General features: G+C 51.0%; 1 protein-coding gene across 2 annotated transcripts in view; it reads left to right on the forward strand.

Moving 5' to 3' along the window:
• NetA (Netrin-A) overlaps window positions 1-19,522 on the forward strand; it is a 425,804-nt gene that overhangs the window by 342,801 nt on the left and 63,481 nt on the right. For both annotated transcript variants that reach the window (XM_069312214.1, XM_069312215.1), the window contains exon 2: window positions 8,857-9,045. In XM_069312214.1, coding sequence (XP_069168315.1) covers window positions 8,857-9,045 — 189 coding nt within the window. The remainder of the gene's footprint in view (window positions 1-8,856; window positions 9,046-19,522) is intronic.

The raw sequence follows: 19,522 nt of genomic DNA on the forward strand, positions 1-19,522 counted from the left end.
CCCGGCACAGTCTGCTGCGCCCTTGTTCCTGCTAACACCCTCGCTACAACCCGTCCTTAGACTCAGTCCATTCCATCCAGCGGCTGACCCCAAAGACACATTCATCAATGTTAACACGCTGTTCATTCTAAATAAGAATTTTCTATTAGGAATTCCTAAATAGGAATTTGTAAAATAATATTGTTATATATTAGCATATTGTGTATATTTAAGGGGTGCATACACCTGTACTATGCCTTTATCTGAGGCAGAGGTTAGGTTAGGTTAGGTTAGGTTAGGTTAGGTTAGGTTAGGTTAGGTTAGGTGTTTAGGTTCTGTTGGCGATTATTTGTATTTGTAGTACGTGGGTGAAGCATTTATAGCGTTGTGATTCGAACACAAGTCGTCAGTGAAGCACTTGTTCCGGAAGTGTTCGAACGTCAGCAGTTGTGAGTCGTGTGTAAACCGTTTTTCATTCATAAACAGCTGGGGGTTTGGCGGGTGGATGGAATGGACTTTTGGTCTTTGTTGATGAGGACGGGCTGGTTGCCTCCACCCCCGTGGCAATTGATGAGCATCATCAAGGCAAGCAGAGCCATGGTAGTGATGGTACCATGAATCATCAATGCTCCATAACACTGTTTCAAAGCAAAACAAAATCCCGAATATTAAACCCAAAGTTTCTTTACCTCAAACAAGCAGTAAAGAAAAGCAAGGGAGACACTGGATGCCTCATGCACACTCACTACCGACTGAGCCATGAGGAGCTCCTCACAGCGCTCACATTAAGCTCCACCAAATAAACTCACTAGTAAATACCTGTCAAATATTCAATGACTTTGGATCCTAATCATGGTCGCTGGTGCTCCGGGTGGTGGACAACTCTTGAAATCAGTTGCGGGTAAATTTGATGAGGTGTTGGTGGGGTTGGGGCTTGTGCAGGTGTGGTGGTGGCACTGGTGGTAGTGGTGGAGGGGGGGGGGTGTAGGTGCCGTTGTGGTGTGTGTGGTGGTGAGGTGGTGGTGACTCACTCCCCTGGGAGTGTGTGTGTGTGTGTGTGTGTGTGTGTGTGTGTGTATTCACCTAGTTGTGCTTGCGGGATTGAGCTCTGCTCTTTCGGCCCACCTCTCAACTGTCAATCAATCAACCATTACTAACATTGGGGAGTAGAAGAACTCCCAGAACCCCATCAACCAGGTATCAACCAGATATCAACCAGGTTAACTAATATTTCCCCCCCCCCCCCACACACACACACATTCAGGAAGCAGCCCGTGGCAGCTGTCTAACTCCCAGGTACCTATTTACTGCTAGGTAACAGGAAAACATCAGGGTAAAAGAAACTCTGCCCATTTTGTTTCTCGCCGGCGCTGGGAATCGAATCCCGGTCCACAGGATTACGTGTACAGCGTGCTGACCACTCAGCCACCAGTGTGTGTGTGTGTCGTGAGAGCTTGTGAAGACACAGACAAGCGGGGGGGGGGGGAGGCGGCCACCACCTGGTCATCGTCTGCTGTATCTGGTCAGTGTCTGCTAGCAAGCAGACGGCCAACACTTGTCTGCTTCAACCCATCTTGTGTGTATTATCTCTGCCACCTGCTGGGGTCCTGACTCTACCCCACCTGCTGGGGTCCTGACTCTACCCCACCTGCTGGGGTCCTGACTCTACCCCACCTGCTGGGGTCCTGACTCTACCCCACCTGCTGGGGTACTGACTCTACCCTCACCTGCTGGGGTACTGACTCTACCCCACCTGCTGGGGTACTGACTCTACCCCACCTGCTGGGGTCCTGACTCTACTCACCTGCTGGGGTACTGACTCTACCCCACCTGCTGGGGTCCTGACTCTACCCCACCTGCTGGGGTACTGACTCTACCCTCACCTGCTGGGGTACTGACTCTACCCCACCTGCTGGGGTATTGACTCTACCCCACCTGCTGGGGTCCTGACTGCCCACCTGCTGGGGTACTGACTCTACCCCACCTGCTGGGGTCCTGACTCTACCCCACCTGCTGGGGTACTGACTCTACCCCACCTGCTGGGGTACTGACTCTACCCCACCTGCTGGGGTACTGACTCTACCCCACCTGCTGGGGTCCTGACTCTACCCCACCTGCTGGGGTCCTGACTCTACCGCACCTGCTGGGGTACTGACTCTACCCCACCTGCTGGGGTACTGACTCTACCCACCTGCTGGGGTCCTGACTCTACCCCACCTGCTGGGGTACTGACTCTACCCACCTGCTGGGGTACTGACTCTACCCCACCTGCTGGGGTACTGACTCTACCCCACCTGCTGGGGTACTGACTCTACCCCACCTGCTGGGGTCCTGACTCTACCCCACCTGCTGGGGTACTGACTCTACCCCACCTGCTGGGGTCCTGACTCTACCCCACCTGCTGGGGTACTGACTCTACCCCACCTGCTGGGGTCCTGACTCTACCCACCTGCTGGGGTCCTGACTCTACCCACCTGCTGGGGTACTGACTCTACCCCACCTGCTGGGGTACTGACTCTACCCACCTGCTGGGGTCCTGACTCTACCCCACCTGCTGGGGTACTGACTCTACCCCACCTGCTGGGGTCCTGACTCTACCCCACCTGCCTGGGTACTGACTCTACCCCACCTGCTGGGGTACTGACTCTACCCCACCTGCTGGGGTACTGACTCTACCCCACCTGCTGGGGTACTGACTCTACCCCACCTGCTGGGGTACTGACTATACCCCACCTGCTGGGGTACTGACTCTACCCCACCTGCTGGGGTACTGACTCTACCCCACCTGCTGGGGTACTGACTCTACCGCACCTGCTGGGGTACTGACTCTACCCCACCTGCTGGGGTACTGACTCTACCCACCTGCTGGGGTCCTGACTCTACCCCACCTGCTGGGGTACTGACTCTACCCACCTGCTGGGGTACTGACTCTACCCCACCTGCTGGGGTACTGACTCTACCCCACCTGCTGGAGTACTGACTCTACCCCACCTGCTGGGGTCCTGACTCTACCCCACCTGCTGGGGTACTGACTCTACCCCACCTGCTGGGGTACTGACTCTACCCCACCTGCTGGGGTACTGACTCTACCCACCTGCTGGGGTCCTGACTCTACCCCACCTGCTGGGGTACTGACTCTACCCCACCTGCTGGGGTCCTGACTGCCCACCTGCTGGGGTACTGACTCTACCCCACCTGCTGCGGTACTGACTCTACCCTACCTGCTGGGGTACTGACTCTACCCACCTGCTGGGGTCCTGACTCTACCCCACCTGCTGGGGTACTGACTCTACCCCACCTGCTGGGGTACTGACTCTACCCACCTGCTGGGGTACTGACTCTACCCCACCTGCTGGGGTACTGACTCTACCCCACCTGCTGGGGTACTGACTCTACCCACCTGCTGGGGTCCTGACTCTACCCCACCTGCTGGGGTACTGACTCTACCCCACCTGCTGGGGTCCTGACTGCCCACCTGCTGGGGTACTGACTCTACCCCACCTGCTGGGGTACTGACTCTACCCCACCTGCTGGGGTACTGACTCTACCCACCTGCTGGGGTCCTGACTCTACCCCACCTGCTGGGGTACTGACTCTACCCCACCTGCTGGGGTCCTGACTGCCCACCTGCTGGGGTACTGACTCTACCCCACCTGCTGGGGTACTGACTCTACCCCACCTGCTGGGGTACTGACTCTACCCTACCTGCTGGGGTACTGACTCTACCCACCTGCTGGGGTCCTGACTCTACCCCACCTGCTGGGGTACTGACTCTACCCCACCTGCTGGGGTACTGACTCTACCCCACCTGCTGGGGTCCTGACTCTACCCCACCTGCTGGGGTACTGACTCTACCCCACCTGCTGGGGTACTGACTCTACCCCACCTGCTGGGGTACTGACTCTACCCACCTGCTGGGGTACTGACTCTACCCACCTGCTGGGGTCCTGACTCTACCCCACCTGCTGGGGTACTGACTCTACCCCACCTGCTGGGGTCCTGACTGCCCACCTGCTGGGGTACTGACTCTACCCCACCTGCTGGGGTACTGACTCTACCCCACCTGCTGGGGTACTGACTCTACCCTACCTGCTGGGGTACTGACTCTACCCACCTGCTGGGGTCCTGACTCTACCCCACCTGCTGGGGTACTGACTCTACCCCACCTGCTGGGGTACTGACTCTACCCCACCTGCTGGGGTCCTGACTCTACCCCACCTGCTGGGGTACTGACTCTACCCCACCTGCTGGGGTACTGACTCTACCCCACCTGCTGGGGTACTGACTCTACCCACCTGCTGGGGTACTGACTCTACCCACCTGCTGGGGTACTAACTCTACCCCACCTGCTGGGGTACTGACTCTACCCACCTGCTGGGGTACTGACTCTACCCACCTGCTGGGGTACTGACTCTACCCCACCTGCTGGGGTCCTGACTCTACCCCACCTGCTGGGGTCCTGACTCTACCCCACCTGATGGGGTCCTGACTCTACCCACCAACTCAGTTGTCGAGTTGACAACTCGACAACTGAGTTAGTCAGCTGTCACGGGCTGCTTCCTGGGGGTGGAGGCCTGGTCGAGGACCGGGCCGCGGGGACACTAAGCCCCGAAATCATCTCAAGATAACCTCAAGATGGTATAAAATATTATTTTTCTTCCAAATTCATTATCCTGCTTACCAGTCTTTATGTAGCGTTCCGTGCCTCTCACGTGAAAGTCTGGGCAGGTGAGGTCATAGCATTATCTGTCCTCGAGTGAGGTTAGGCACATGTCAGGGTGGAAAAACTTATACATGTTGATCCATATCGACACTGACCTTCCCGAAGCATATTTAATTTTTTTGAGGTGGTGATAACTGCATTCTAATCCTTTCTTTGTTTTCCAACATATATATATATATATATCTGCATGCGCCCTTTACATGAAATTTGCATATGTCTGTCCTTCAGGTCTGATTCGTTCATGCACCTTAGCCTTCCTGTCCACTCCTATCCTCACGCCCTCTCCAGCACCCACGCTGCCACCCATGGTGGGAGTCAGAGCACCCACGCTGCTACCCATGGTGGTACAGTCACAACCTGTCCTCTTAAAAAGAACGTCGCTTTTGGCCGTTTGCCCGTATGGCCGAATTTGGACGTAATTTGAAAATGAAAAAAAAATTAAAATAAATTTGGGATTTTTTTTTCAACAACAGTAAGTTAAGGGTCCTCTGATAGGTTAGGTGGGCAGGAAATTCTCATAAAGTTTCAAAACGGTATGAAAAACGTTAGTTGAAAGTTTCTTCTCCTAACCTGTCCGAGTAAGCCGGACGACTCAAACAGAAAACGGAACAGTACGTCACTTTTGTGAGTCGATTTTATTTCAAATTACGTCCAAATTTGGCCATAGTGCGCATACCAGCGAACAGTAACGTTATTTTTAAGAGGCCGGGTTGTAGTCAGTGGTCTCCCACAACTGCATGGGGGCAGTCAGCAGAGGGCGAGTGAAGCTTCCAGTCAGCCTGTCATCCAGTTTCCAGTTGATTGACTGGACTGGTTTGGCCTACCAGGGGTTGAAGAGGCTCCCATTCAGCAAACTAATTCCGAAGCTCGCGGAATTGAAGTCTCTGAACAAATTGAACAGAATATGTTCTGGTTCAGGGGCGTATAGTCATATCTGTGAAATCTCATATATTGGAATATTGCAATTTAGTGGTGTATAGGGAGGCGACACAGAGCACTGTCTCCTCCTGTTTGATAGTTCCTGTTGGAGAGCCGAGCCAAGATTAGTAAAGCTCACTTTGACATCGATGATACACCCAGATAAAAATGTTTTATGAAATAGTACGAAATGATCTGTAGATGGTGTGTGTGTGTGTGTATGCGTGTGTGTGTGTGTGTGTGTGTGTGTGTGTGTGTGTGTGTGTGTGTGTGTGTGTGTGTGTGTGTGTGTAAGAGAGAGAGAGAGATGCATGTATGGGACCCCCAGCTCGCGTATGGGACCCCAGCACACAGGTTTGGGACCCCCAGCACAGGTATGGGACCCCCAGCACAGGTATGGGACCCCGCCCCCCCACTTGGGACGAGGCTGGGACCCCGCCCCCCACCTGGGACGAAGCTGGGACCCCGCCCCCCACCTGGGACGAGGCTGGGACCCCGCCCCCACCTGGGACGAGGCTAGGACCCCGCCCCTCACCAGGGACGAGGCTGGGACCCCGCCCCTTCACACCTCTCAGAGTTCCAGAGTGTTTGTGGGTTGCTATTGACCATCTCCTGACGGCGAGACTGAAGGAGTATAATGCTTTTATTTGGTCAATGTGCGTGTCTGATCCGGACATATCCTCGTGGGGTAATATTTGTCTTGAGTCATATTGACCCCCTCCCCCCCCTCACGCACAACCACTCTCACTCAAACGACTCACACGCAAAACACTCTCACTCACACAGACAATAATTTCAGTTCGCCACTGAGAAAGGCGGAAATGTAAAATTAATTTTAATCCAAGTTTATTTGTGCACCACCCTGTAGAGGCAGTGTTGCCAGATGTGAGAGGCTATAGCAGTATAGTGGGGGGGGTGTGTGGGGGTCTGGGGTCTGGGAAAGGGGGGGGGGCTGGCTAGACTGATTCATATTCCCACTGTTCAGTAGCTTCACAATATTCACACTCGCCTTAAACTGCCGTACGCATGATAAAAGCAGGATATGGCAACTGAGACAAAGTGTGAAGCAGAGAGAATACCTAACAGACAGGCAACAGAAAGTCATGGTGATTCGTGGGTGAAAGTGCGCGTCTGCGCTTACCAAGGACGCTGGTTCGATCCCCGTTCCAAAGATTTTCGTCTGAGAAAGTCACCATGATAGAGGAGAAAGGTAGAAGCAGTAGCCATTTACTAAAGAAGATGATATCTTTCCTGTTGATGCCCGCAGATAATGTCCAGTGCTGAGGATAGCAAGGGGCACGGATAGATAACGACGGTGGCACGTTCTATAGGGCGCGCCTCCCTATAGGACGGGCGTGTGGGCGTGGGAGAGGCGTGCCTCCCTATAGGATAGGCGTGTGGGCGTGCCATCTTGACACGGGCGGACCAATGAACACAGACCGTATAATTATTAGCGGGCGTGCCCAACAGGCTGTGCCTGGGGTGGGGGGGGGCTGAGCCGGGAGTGCCTACTGGCTCTATCCCACTGAAACCTTCCACTTATGAGTGCCACTGAAACCATTCACTTAACCAGAGATATCAACACACGTAGTGATATCATCAACATATGTAGTGATATCATCAACATATGTAGTGATATCATCAATCAACATGTAGTGATATAACACACACATAGTGATATCAACAACACATGTAGTGATATAACACACACATAGTGATATCATCAACATATGTAGTGATATCATCAACATGTAGTGATATAACACACACATAGTGATATCATCAACATATGTTGTGGTATGAGCAACATACTGGCCCCAGGCACCCCCCTCCCCCCCCCCCAGCACCAACAAAGGTGCGAGGAATAGACAGGTGTCAGGACAGGTAAGGTGCTGGGCCGCACCTTTGTTAACCTCTGCTTGACCTTACATGCGGTCTGTCACTTTAGTAAGGGGCAGCCACGTGTTCCTGGGGGGGGGGGAGGGGGGTGTGGTGGGGGTGGGGGGGTGTGACAGGTGGTGGGCGTTGCCCCCATAACCATCTGGGGGGGAAGGGGAGGGCCCCATCTTACCCACCCCCACTTGAAGCCACTTTATATGGAAGCATTATACAGTGAGCCGTAATTAAGTGCCCATCTTATTATTCCTTACATCGTGCCCCCACCTCCCTCACATTCCCTGTGGTGGTGGTTGTGGTGGTGGTTGTGGTGGAGGTTGTGGTGGTGGTTGTGGTGGTGGTTGTGGTTGTGGTGGTGGTTGTGGTGGAGGTTGTGGTGGTGGTTGTGGTGGTGGTTGTGGTTGTGGTGGTGGTTGTGGTGGAGGCTGTGGTATAGGCTGTGGTAGAGGCTGTGGTGGTGGTTGTGGTGGTGGTTGTGGTGGTGGTTGTGGTGGTGGTTGTGGTGGTGGTTGTGGTGGTGGCTGTGGTAGAGGCTGTGGTGGAGTAAACCCATACTGTCATTGTTTGAACCCATTGTTTAACTCATATTTGAACCCATGTTACCATTATAATATGAACTGAACCCATCCTGTGTGTGTTCCAGTAGCCTGTTGCTTCATCTCTCTACTATCTCACTGAAGATACTAGATATATAAGCACTTACCCCAACCCTTTACGAAACCAGTACATCATTCCACGATCATGGCGGCTTTGTTTACATTTATCAAACAGTTTATGAGCTCCGAAACACAACGAGGTTGTTTACAACAAGAATAACAGTAATACAGTAAAGAAAACAGTAAATTGTTTACATATGAGGTTATAATATCAATATAAATACTTGTAATTGTAAACTGTTTACTCAAGAATTAGATTTAGAAGCTACATTTATCAGTTATTTTAAAATGATTACAATTCTCAAAATCAGAATTAGAAACTATTTTCCTAATGACTTGTACAAATCGTTACAATAATGACTGAACTAACCAGGTGTATAATAGTGTAAATTAAATTTTATATTTTGTTAGTTAAAGTGTCTAGACATTTAGCTGTCTGGCAGTTCCCCACTCTAGTTTTATATTTAAAAAGTAGCAAAATATAGCTTAGCATATTTGGCAACGTGAGGGAATATTAATTGGTTATCATTATAAGGAAATATTCTAGGATGAACTGTTGCTGTTAAAGATTTGCTACTTGGCACAAAAAGTTCCAAGTAGCACGGGCTATGGTGAGCCCGTAGATAGTTATAGGATAAAGTAATTCTCACTCTAATGATGTGTTGTTCTTCTTGCATATCCCAGCGTGCAACTGTAACCTGCACGCTCGCCGCTGCCGGTTCAACATGGAGCTGTACAAGTTGTCAGGGCGTGTGAGTGGCGGGGTGTGCCACAAGTGCCGCCACAACACTGCAGGGCGGCACTGTCACTACTGCAAGGAGGGCTTCTACCGCGATGGCACTCGACCCATCATCCACCGCAAGGCTTGCAAAGGTTGGCACTTCCCTACACACACCCCCACACCTTTCCCCACTACACCCCTCACCCACACCTTTTCCCCACTACACCCCCACCACTACACACCTCTACTTGGCCCAGTACACCTAATGTTTGGCAGTAAAGGTAAGGGGCCAACACCTGTCTGTACCGGTCCAACACTGTTCTGTTCTACTGTGTAACAAATGTTCGTAATTGTGTCATTTCCCCTAATTGCCTAAGCCTCTAAAGTCTATATTTAAATGTAAAATATGTCTATTTGTGTATTTTCGGTGTAAAAAGTAGCAATTTATAACTCCAAATGTGTGCAATGAGCTCCTGTAATGTGTACCACGACCACACCCCCATACAACACCTATAGTAGGCATCCATCAGTCTCAGAAGACTATTGTTGTCGATCTAGAGTGGCCTCTCCAGGGCGCAAAGCCAGGGTAGGCTGATATGCAGGAGAAGCTGTTACCCATGCAGCAGGTCCCCCTTTCTCCACGACGCCGAAAGTCTCCAATGGAAAGGCAAACAGTCACCACACATCAAAACCTGCTAAAAAAAACTTCCATCAACACATTGCTGGCCATGAGAAGAACCGGTTTGTGCTAAACTGGAGTGTGATGATATATTTGAAGAGTAATTACTGTAGTGTGTATTGTGATACCAGAGGTACTGGTAGTGGGTACTGGTGGTGGTGGTGGGTACTGGTGGTTGGGTTAGGTTGGGTTACCTATTGGGCCAGGTAAGATACCTCAATAGCGTTCGGTTGGAGCTTAAAAATTCGGTAGTGAACTGTGTTGTTTACGGTGTAACTAGTGCCTTCTCCCCTGATGGTGGCACTAGGGGTCCGCTAGTGTGTACACGGCGGCTGGAACAAGCAAAGGGGTGGCCCCCCTGTACCAAAATGACAACATTGGTACAAGGGTGTACCCAATGTTGGTGTAATTTTTTTACGAATCATTGCACAAACAGGACCAGATTGTCTGTTGACTGACACGCCCACGCTTGCTGGTACGCCCTCAGTGGCTCCCAGACGTGCTGGTACGCCCTCAGTGGCTCCCAGACGTGCTGGTACGCCCTCAGTGGTTCCCAGACGTGCTGGTACGCCCACAGTGGTTCCCAGACGTGCTGGTACGCCCACGAGGGGGGGGGGTTCCTCTCTCTCTCTCTGGGGTCAGTGGAGGGAGCTAATTGGTTGATGACAGAGTTTGTGATATAGACTCACCGTGAATACTGGTGGTGGGGGGGGGGGCGGTTTACTTTCCAGCGGTTAGGTTAGGTTAAGAGTTTCTCTATGTCTGCGTGAGAGCAGTAAGGGCTACTCTCTATGGCTGCGTGAGAGCAGTAAGAGCTACTCTCTATGGCTGCGTGAGAGCAGTATTGTCTGAGTATTGTCTAAATCTGGTATTACTTCATTTCTTGCAGCAATATTCCATGCAGGCTGTTGTTACTTGCGTGTGGTTCTATGCTTGTGCGTGTGGGGGCGTGGGTGTGTGCGTGTGGGCGTGGGTGTGTGCGTGTGGGGGCGTGGGTGTGTGCGTGTGGGCGTGGGTGTGTGCGTGTGGGCGTGGGTGTGTGCGTGTGGGCGTGGGTGTGTGCGTGTGGGGGCGTGGGTGTGTGCGTGTGGGCGTGGGTGTGTGCGTGTGGGTTTGGGTGTGTGCGTGTGGGCGTGGTTGGAGGGGTGAACTGCAGGTGTGTAGAGGCTTCAAGGACACCAGGAGAGAGGCAGGGTCTCCGCCCCCACTGTCTGCTGATAAGGTCTTCCCACACCTGGCAGCCCAGTGCCTCATTCTCCTCCCACACCTGGCAGCCCAGCGCCTCATTCTTCTCCCACACCTGGCAGCCCAGTGCCTCATTCTTCTCCCACACCTGGCAGCCCAGTGCCTCATTCTCCTCCCACACCTGGCAGCCCAGCGCCTCATTCTTCTCCCACACCTGGCAGCCCAGCGCCTCATTCTTCTCCCACACCTGGCAGCCCAGCGCCTCATTCTTCTCCCACACCTGGCAGCCCAGTGCCTCATTCTCCTCCCACACCTGGCAGCCCAGTGCCTCATTCTCCTCCCACACCTGGCAGCCCAGTGCCTCATTCTCCTCCCACACCTGGCAGCCCAGTGCCTCATTCTCCTCCCACATCTGGCAGCCCAGCGCCTCATTCTCCTCCCACACCTGGCAGTCTAGCGCCTCATTCTCCTCCCACACCTGGCAGTTCAACCTCTCACACACCTGCCACGTCCACACCTGGCATGCGCTGTCCTCATGCCTGACACCTGTCATATCCCATATTTGTGATGATGCAAAATAAACATGAAGGATCTTGACAGAATAGGCATGAAAATATTATGCAAGGTGAACTAGACAATCTCTATCATGGGCTAAGGGATGGCTGCTGGACTTTAACCCATCCAAATGCAAGGTTATGAACAGAAGAATGGGTGTGAAAAGTCCTCAAATACAATATACAATGAAAAGAAGACAACTTTCCCCCTCCCTGTAGAAAAAGAGAAAGACTTGGGAGGAGACAGAATGTAGAGTGTAATAGTCAACACAATGTTGACCAGACCACACAATAGAAGGTGAAGGGACAACGACGTTTCGGTCCGTCCTGGACCAATCACAATCGACTTGAGAATGGTCCAGGACGGACCGAAACGTCGTCGCCCCTTCACCTTCTAGTGTGTGGTCTGGTCAACACACTTTAGCCACGTTATTGTGACTCCTCGCCTGTAGTCAACACAGTAAAATCCGCATCATCTACTGTGAAGAGCTCAGTCCCCCCAAGGTACCGTGCTTGCTCGGGTACTTTTTCTCATGCTAATATCAGACACAGACAAGGAGACAAACTACAGCACTGTATCATCATTGGCAGATGACACTATAGAGGACACAGCAAACCTTTAAGCTGATGTAAATCGGGTCTTTAAATGGGTCACTGATAATAATATGTTATCTTGAGGTTATCTTGAGATGATTTCGGGGCTTAGCGTCCCCGTGGCCCGGTCCTCGACCAGGGCCTCCTTTTTGTTACACATCCCCAGGAAGCAGCTCGTAAGAGCTGTCTAACTCCCAGGTGCCAATTTACTGCTAGGTGAACAGACGCATTATGGTGAAAGAAACTACCCATTTGTTTCCGCCTTCACTGGGGATCGAACCCGGAACCTCAGGATTACGAATCCCGAGTGCTGTCCACTCAGCTGTCAGGGCCCCAGGTGAAAAATTGACCCCTCACAGTGTTCAAGAGAGAACTATCAACATCAGAGGCCCGAGACTGTTCAACACGCTTCCACTACACATAAGGGGCATAACTGGTCGACCCCTCACAGTGTTCAAGAGAGAACTATCAACATCAGAGGCCCGAGACTGTTCAACACGCTTCCACTACACATAAGGGGCATAACTGGTCGACCCCTCACAGTGTTCAAGAGAGAACTATCAACATCAGAGGCCCGAGACTGTTCAACACGCTTCCACTACACATAAGGGACATAACTGGCCGACCCCTCACAGTGTTCAAGAGGGAACTATCAACATCAGAGGCCCGAGACTGTTCAACACGCTTCCACTACACATAAGGGACATAACTGGCCGACCCCTCACAGTGTTCAAGAGAGAACTATCAACATCAGAGGCCCGAGACTGTTCAACACGCTTCCACTACACATAAGGGACATAACTGGCCGACCCCTCACAGTGTTCAAGAGAGAACTATCAACATCAGAGGCCCGAGACTGTTCAACACGCTTCCACTACACATAAGGGACATAACTGGCCGACCCCTCACAGTGTTCAAGAGAGAACTATCAACATCAGAGGCCCGAGACTGTTCAACACGCTTCCACTACACATAAGGGACATAACTGGCCGACCCCTCACAGTGTTCAAGAGAGAACTATCAACATCAGAGGCCCGAGACTGTTCAACACGCTTCCACTACACATAAGGGACATAACTGGCCGACCCCTCACAGTGTTCAAGAGAGAACTATCAACATCAGAGGCCCGAGACTGTTCAACACGCTTCCACTACACATAAGGGACATAACTGGCCGACCCCTCACAGTGTTCAAGAGAGAACTGGATAAACACCTCCAAAGGATACCTGATCAACCAGGCTGTGTCTCATACGTCAGGGTTGAGCAGACGACCAACCGGGAGGCCTGTTCGGAGACCGGGCCACGGGGAAATTGATCCTGGAAACTACCACAAGGTCGCCACAAGCTATGCACCAAAAGTCGACTGAAGGACGGGGACCAAGATCTAAAACCCAACCCAACCCCCAACCTCCCGAAAAGATAACTAGCTGGGAAGATAACTAGTCTCAACTAGGGCCCCCCCCCCTAGTGGAGACTAGGGGGGGGGGGGGGGGCTCACTAGTTTATACAGTGGTTCAGGTTCAGTATTTTAATTAGTGGGCACTTAATTAGCCTAAGAGGTCAAACCTCGGCGCTAATGATCTCAAAAGTCGTAATTACTCAACCACAGCGTCACCCTAATATTCGTAATTGGCCAGCCTGAGTAATCAGGGATTAATACTTGATTACCTTCTTGCTTGCCCGCCACTCGTGCACGGAGGCAGGCAAGCAAGAAGTAAGATAGACAAGAAGGCACCCAAGCAAGCAAGCAAGGAAGCACAATGTGAAGCCTGACCATCATGGGCCCTCCTCGACCAATCACAGCGAGGCTACCCCTCCCCCCCTGGTTCACCCCCATAATTAAGACACACACACACCTGTCATTACAATGCTACAACACTGAAGGTCAGGTAGCAAGATGGTCCAGTATCACTGGGAGTCACTATGGGAGCACCGCCACTGACACAAATGTGCAGGAAGACAGTGTTAAACACACACAGAAATGTTCAATTCATTTGAGGATGAAATCAATAACAATTGCCGAGATAATTGGTCGTTGAGTAGTTAGTGAAGAGAAGCACAGAGCCGAGATGATGAAGACGTTAACAAGGAAGAACAAAGAACCAGAAATAAAGACAACAGTTAGAAAAGATAAAAAAAAAAGTTGTTTCAGAATGACATAGCAGCAAAAGCAAAGGAGCAACCCAAAATGACTGCTCCTTTTTGGAGCAGCCCAAAATGACTGCTCCTTTTTGGAGCAGCCCAAAATGACAGTCACAAGAGGAGGAAAGGAACAGATAAAGCCAGCGATATTCCAACAAGACAAGAGGGAAACTCTTGATAGAAAACGACAAAGAGGTGTGTGTGCGGAACTTGACAAGGAGGCGCTAAATTAATGCAACAAAAAACCTGTTTAGAGACCGAGAATGGGAGCAGACGGACGGTGAGAGGAGACGGTAGACAGCATGTTATCCACCAGGGAGAAGGTAGAGAGACTACTGAGAGAACTAGATATAACACAGGCGGTAATACTGGGTATAAACCCAGTATTCAAGACAGAGAACAGTGAGATTAGCATTCCATATAACGTTCTCTATCCATCAGGAAGAACATCTTGGAGCACCTGGAGGTGTAGAGGAGAAAACCACATTATACAAAGAACAAATCCACAGTGGCCGCGACGAGGATTCGAACCTACGTCCGAGAGCATCCCAGACGCTTCCTTAATCGACTGAGCTACGACATGGTATAAGAATTGCAACCAGAAATTGGCTACGGGAGTACCTGACATGCAGGAAACAGAGTCACAGAGGCGATATGAGTCTGTAGCGATACAGCAAGTGGCCTGCTTGCCGGGTGGCGGCGGGTCGGGCCCCCATAAGCCGGGTGGCGGCGGGTCGGGCCCCCATAAGCCGGGTGGCAGCGGGTCGGGCCCCCATAAGCCGGGTGGCGGCGGGTCGGGCCCCCATAAGCCGGGTGGCAGCGGGTCGGGCCCCCATAAGCCGGGTGGCAGCGGGCCGGGCCCCCATAAGCCGGGTGGCGGCGGGCCGGGCCCCCATAAGCCGGGGTGAGCCAGGTAGCCTTGGTAGGGGTGATGCAATTAACGAGCAGTATTCCTCACCCTGTGTGAGACATCTCCCGCCTCCCTTAATCTAATTCCTCCGTGTTTGGGCCACCGTGAGGTAACTTGTTGACGTGTGTGTGGTGAGAGGCAGGCCAACCTTTAGCTCTTGGACGCCGCCTTCCCAACCACCCGTTGCCTAATACAAACTTCGCTTATCCTCCCCTATTTGTGCTTGCGGGAGGGTTGAGTTCCGGCTCTTTGGTCCCGAACGTGTGTGTGTGGGGTGCAACGCAAGCTGACCTATCCTGCCCCCCATTTCCGCAGGGATGGAGGAATAGGGGTGCAGGATAGGATAGATAACCTTCCCCCCCCCCCCCTGGTGTGAGGCAGCCATCAACTCATAACTTTCCTCCCCCTGATAACTAGACGTCAACGGAGGGGGTGGGGAGAGAGAGGGGGGAGATAGAGGTGGATAGAGACGAGCCACGAGCCATCCATCCCCTCCCTTCACTGAGGTAAACTCCGGTAAACTCAAGGTAAACAGAAATGAAATATGAAGGTGAAGTTACATGAGGGTTGGTCTCTTACCTCTACCTCCGACCTCTGTTGGTTTCTCCTGTTGGGCCCTGTTGCTGCTCACACCTGATGAGCTCTGTTGCTTCCTCCTGTTATCTCCCCGTTACAATACACGTGATTAACTCTGCTGGAAAATACCTCTGGAAGGTTCTGGAAATTTTGTTGAGTCATTGGTATGATATTTATAATGTACAGGGTGTCTCACAAGCCTGGAACCCCTAGAGTAATCATACAGGGTGTCTCACAAGCCTGGAACCCTTAGGGTAATCATACAGGGTGACTCACAAGCCTGGAACCCCTAGGGTAATCATACAGGGTGACTCACAAGCCTGGAACCCCTAGGGTAATCATACAGGGTGTCTCACAAGCCTGGAACCCCTAGAGTAATCATACAGGGTGACTCACAAGCCTGGAACCCCTAGGGTAATCATACAGGGTGACTCACAAGCCTGGAACCCCTAGGGTAATCATACAGGGTGACTCACAAGCCTGGAACCCTAGGGTAATCATACAGGGTGTCTCACAAGCCTGGAACCCCTAGGGTAATCATACAGGGTGACTCACAAGCCTGGAACCCCTAGGGTAATCATACAGGGTGACTCACAAGCCTGGAACCCTAGGGTAATCATACAGGGTGTCTCACAAGCCTGGAACCCCTAGGGTAATCATACAGGGTGTCTCACAAGCCTGGAACCCCTAGGGTAATCATACAGGGTGTCTCACAAGCCTGGAACCCCTAGAGTAATCATACAGGGTGACTCACAAGCCTGGAACCCCTAGGGTAATCATACAGGGTGTCTCACAAGCCTGGAACCCTAGGGTAATCATACAGGGTGTCTCACAACCCTGGAACCCCTAGGGTAATCATACAGGGTGTCTCACAAGCCTGGAACCCCTAGGGTAATCATACAGGGTGTCTCACAAGCCTGGAACCCCTAGGGTAATCATACAGGGTGTCTCACAAGCCTGGAACCCCTAGGGTAATCATACAGGGTGTCTCACAACCCTGGAACCCCTAGGGTAATCATACAGGGTGACTCACAAGCCTGGAATCCCTAGGGTAATCATACAGGGTGACTCACAAGCCTGGAACCCCTAGGGTAATCATACAGGTTGTCTCACAAGCCTGGATCCCTAGGGTAATCATACAGGGTGTCTCACAAGCCTGGAACCCTAGGGTAATCATACAGGGTGTCTCACAACCCTGGAACCCCTAGGGTAATCATACAGGGTGTCTCACAAGCCTGGAACCCTAGGGTAATCATACAGGGTGTCGCATGAGGCTAAAAACATTGGAGAAAATAATCCAGGTAGTTTCTTTACCATTGTTTAACTAGGTACATAGGTAAGGATTCCTTCCTTGTGGTCGATGTGTCAAGGCAACACTCCCACACCTCCTAATGGTCACCCTGCACATCCACCAGTCACGTGACCCCTCAGGGTGTACTTGGGTGTACTCAAGACTCTGGTTCCAGTTTCTTAAATAACAATCAACCCGTCTTCAGACTAAGTCCATTCCATCCAGCGGTCGACCCCACAGACGCATTCATCAATGTTAACATGTTGTTCATTCAAAAGAGGAATCGTCTCAAATATAAATTAATATTATAATATATTAGCATATTGTGTATATATAGGCATAGGTTAGGTTAGGTGTTTAGGTTCTGTTGGCGATTATTTGTATTTGTAGTACGTGGGTGAAGCATTTACAGCGTTGTGATTCGAACAAAATTCGTCAGTGAAGCACTTGTTCCGGATATGTTCGAACGTCATCAGTTGTGAGTCAGCTCGTCCTCCAAACAAAGATCCAAAAGTGATTCCATCCACCCGCCAAACCCCCAGCTGTTTATGAATGAAAAGCTGTTTACACACGACTCACAACTGCTGACGTTCGAACACTTCCGGAACAAGTGCTTCACTGACGACTTGTGTTGGAACCACAACGCTGTAAATGCTTCACCCACGTACTACAAATACAAATAATCGCCAACAGAACTTAAACACCTAACCAAACCTATGCCTATATATGCACAACATACTAATATATAATAATATTAATATATATTTGAGACAACTTTTATTTTGAATGAACAGCATGTTAACAATGATGAATGCGTCTTTGAGGTCGACCGCTGGATGGAATGGACAATCCCCAATCCGCCCGTCATCAATCTCCCTCAACAGTTTCCCCAACTCCCCATTACTCAATAGGTGAATGACTTGCGCCCAAATCATTACTTATATATATGGTTAAAAAACTTATATATAAGATTTTCAAACGTTCTCTCCCCTCTCCTTAGTAAAAATCTCCCCCCCCCCCCAACCTGATTGATGGCGCCAATCCCTGCTCATCAACTCCAAGGATTAAAAAAAATGTATAATAGATTTATCAACAGTAATCACCTTCTTTGAGATCAACTTGAGAGATTCAAAGGTCTCCTCACCGGGTCTCTCGACGGACCCTGGGCTAAGGGCAGCCCTTCTTCCTGGCTTCCCTCAAGACCACTCTGGCCTCTCACAGGTTAACATTGACTGTCTTATAAGTATGATTAATATATCTCCCTAGTTAATACCCAAGAATGGGAAATGTCCAGAAGAAAATTAATAATAAGTCACAGTGCTGTTTTGATCGTTAGGTGGTATTTACTTCAGCAACTATTGCAAGGGAGGAGTCTACCCTCTCTGCAAGATCATTTACATAATAGGCTCTAATATTGAGGCCCGTGCAATTGCTGCCTGCAACATGGCAACTTTCTTGCCTCAGTGACGTCTCTCCTCTGCTGGGTCAAAGGTGGACCGGGGCTGGTTCTTGGTTCCTCTCTCAGGGCATTGAACCAGCTGTTGTTGCTGGTAGGGAACCAGCTGTTGTTGGTGGTAGGGAACCAGCTGTTGTTGGTGGTAGAGAACCAGCTGTTGTTGGTGGTAGAGAACCAGCTGTTGTTGGTGGTAGAGAACCAGCTGTTGTTGATGGTGGTAGGGAACCAGCTTCGCCTCCACCACAGGCTGACATCATGCCATTGGTCCGTATTCCATCATGCTACCATAACAGCCCTCCCTCGTTGGGTTATTATTGCAGCCGCTGTTATTGCCTGTACTGCCCCAGCTGAATCACCTCGTCAACCACCATTACCGTCACTGGAACAGATAGACAGACAGCAGAGTAAGCAGCTGCTGCGGGGTCTCCACCTGTCACGGCTGTCTATATATTGCGCGCGCGGTCTTGCAGGGATCACTTTGTTAATCTTGGTAAACAGTGTTGATATGTTTCGTATGCTCCCCCTTCTCCAGCATCCACCCTCATCCACCGTCATCCACACCCTTTACACCTGCACCCATCTAGACAACACACACACACACACACGTGATATAAAAGAGATTAACAACACTCCACACTCAGCTATGACAATTCCCTCCCAGTTTACAACACAAGAAACACCCAAAGAGTTACGAAAACCTTGTCACAACACGAACTCACCCACCTGGGAATGCCTCAATATGTGTTGCAGCTCCCGTGTAAGGCAACAATTCCTGAAGAGCAATGACCCGTGAAGCAACACAAGAGGCGCAGTGTTCAGGGAACAACAACAAACACTAGTTGTGACTTCATTAACGACGAGGGGAACTAAAATAGCATCCCCTTGTCTGAGGGGATTATATACCTGTGAGAACGACTGGTGGTTCAGAACCGTCTTGGAGACGTGAGTCTTTGTGGGGCCTAAAGACTTGGAGACAGAAATGGTGGTTCGACTACTTTTATAATGCTGGGATTATAGGGACGCTCGTGGGAAAAATTGTCGGGATTGATTAATGAGAACTACTTAGGACTTGTACTGTACTAAATTAAAAATTACTGTATGCAAAATTAATACAACTAAAGTCCCTAGCCAGGGTCGTAAAGCCTAGCTCCTCTTGTCGTAATGACAGACTGTGGGCCGTTAGGGGGCAGGTGGGTTCCCTAAGGGTGGATGGAGAAGTTGATTGAAGATCTACAATCCACC

The sequence above is a fragment of the Procambarus clarkii genome, chromosome 71 (genome assembly GCF_040958095.1).
Source record: "Procambarus clarkii isolate CNS0578487 chromosome 71, FALCON_Pclarkii_2.0, whole genome shotgun sequence".
NCBI lineage: Eukaryota > Metazoa > Arthropoda > Malacostraca > Decapoda > Cambaridae > Procambarus > Procambarus clarkii.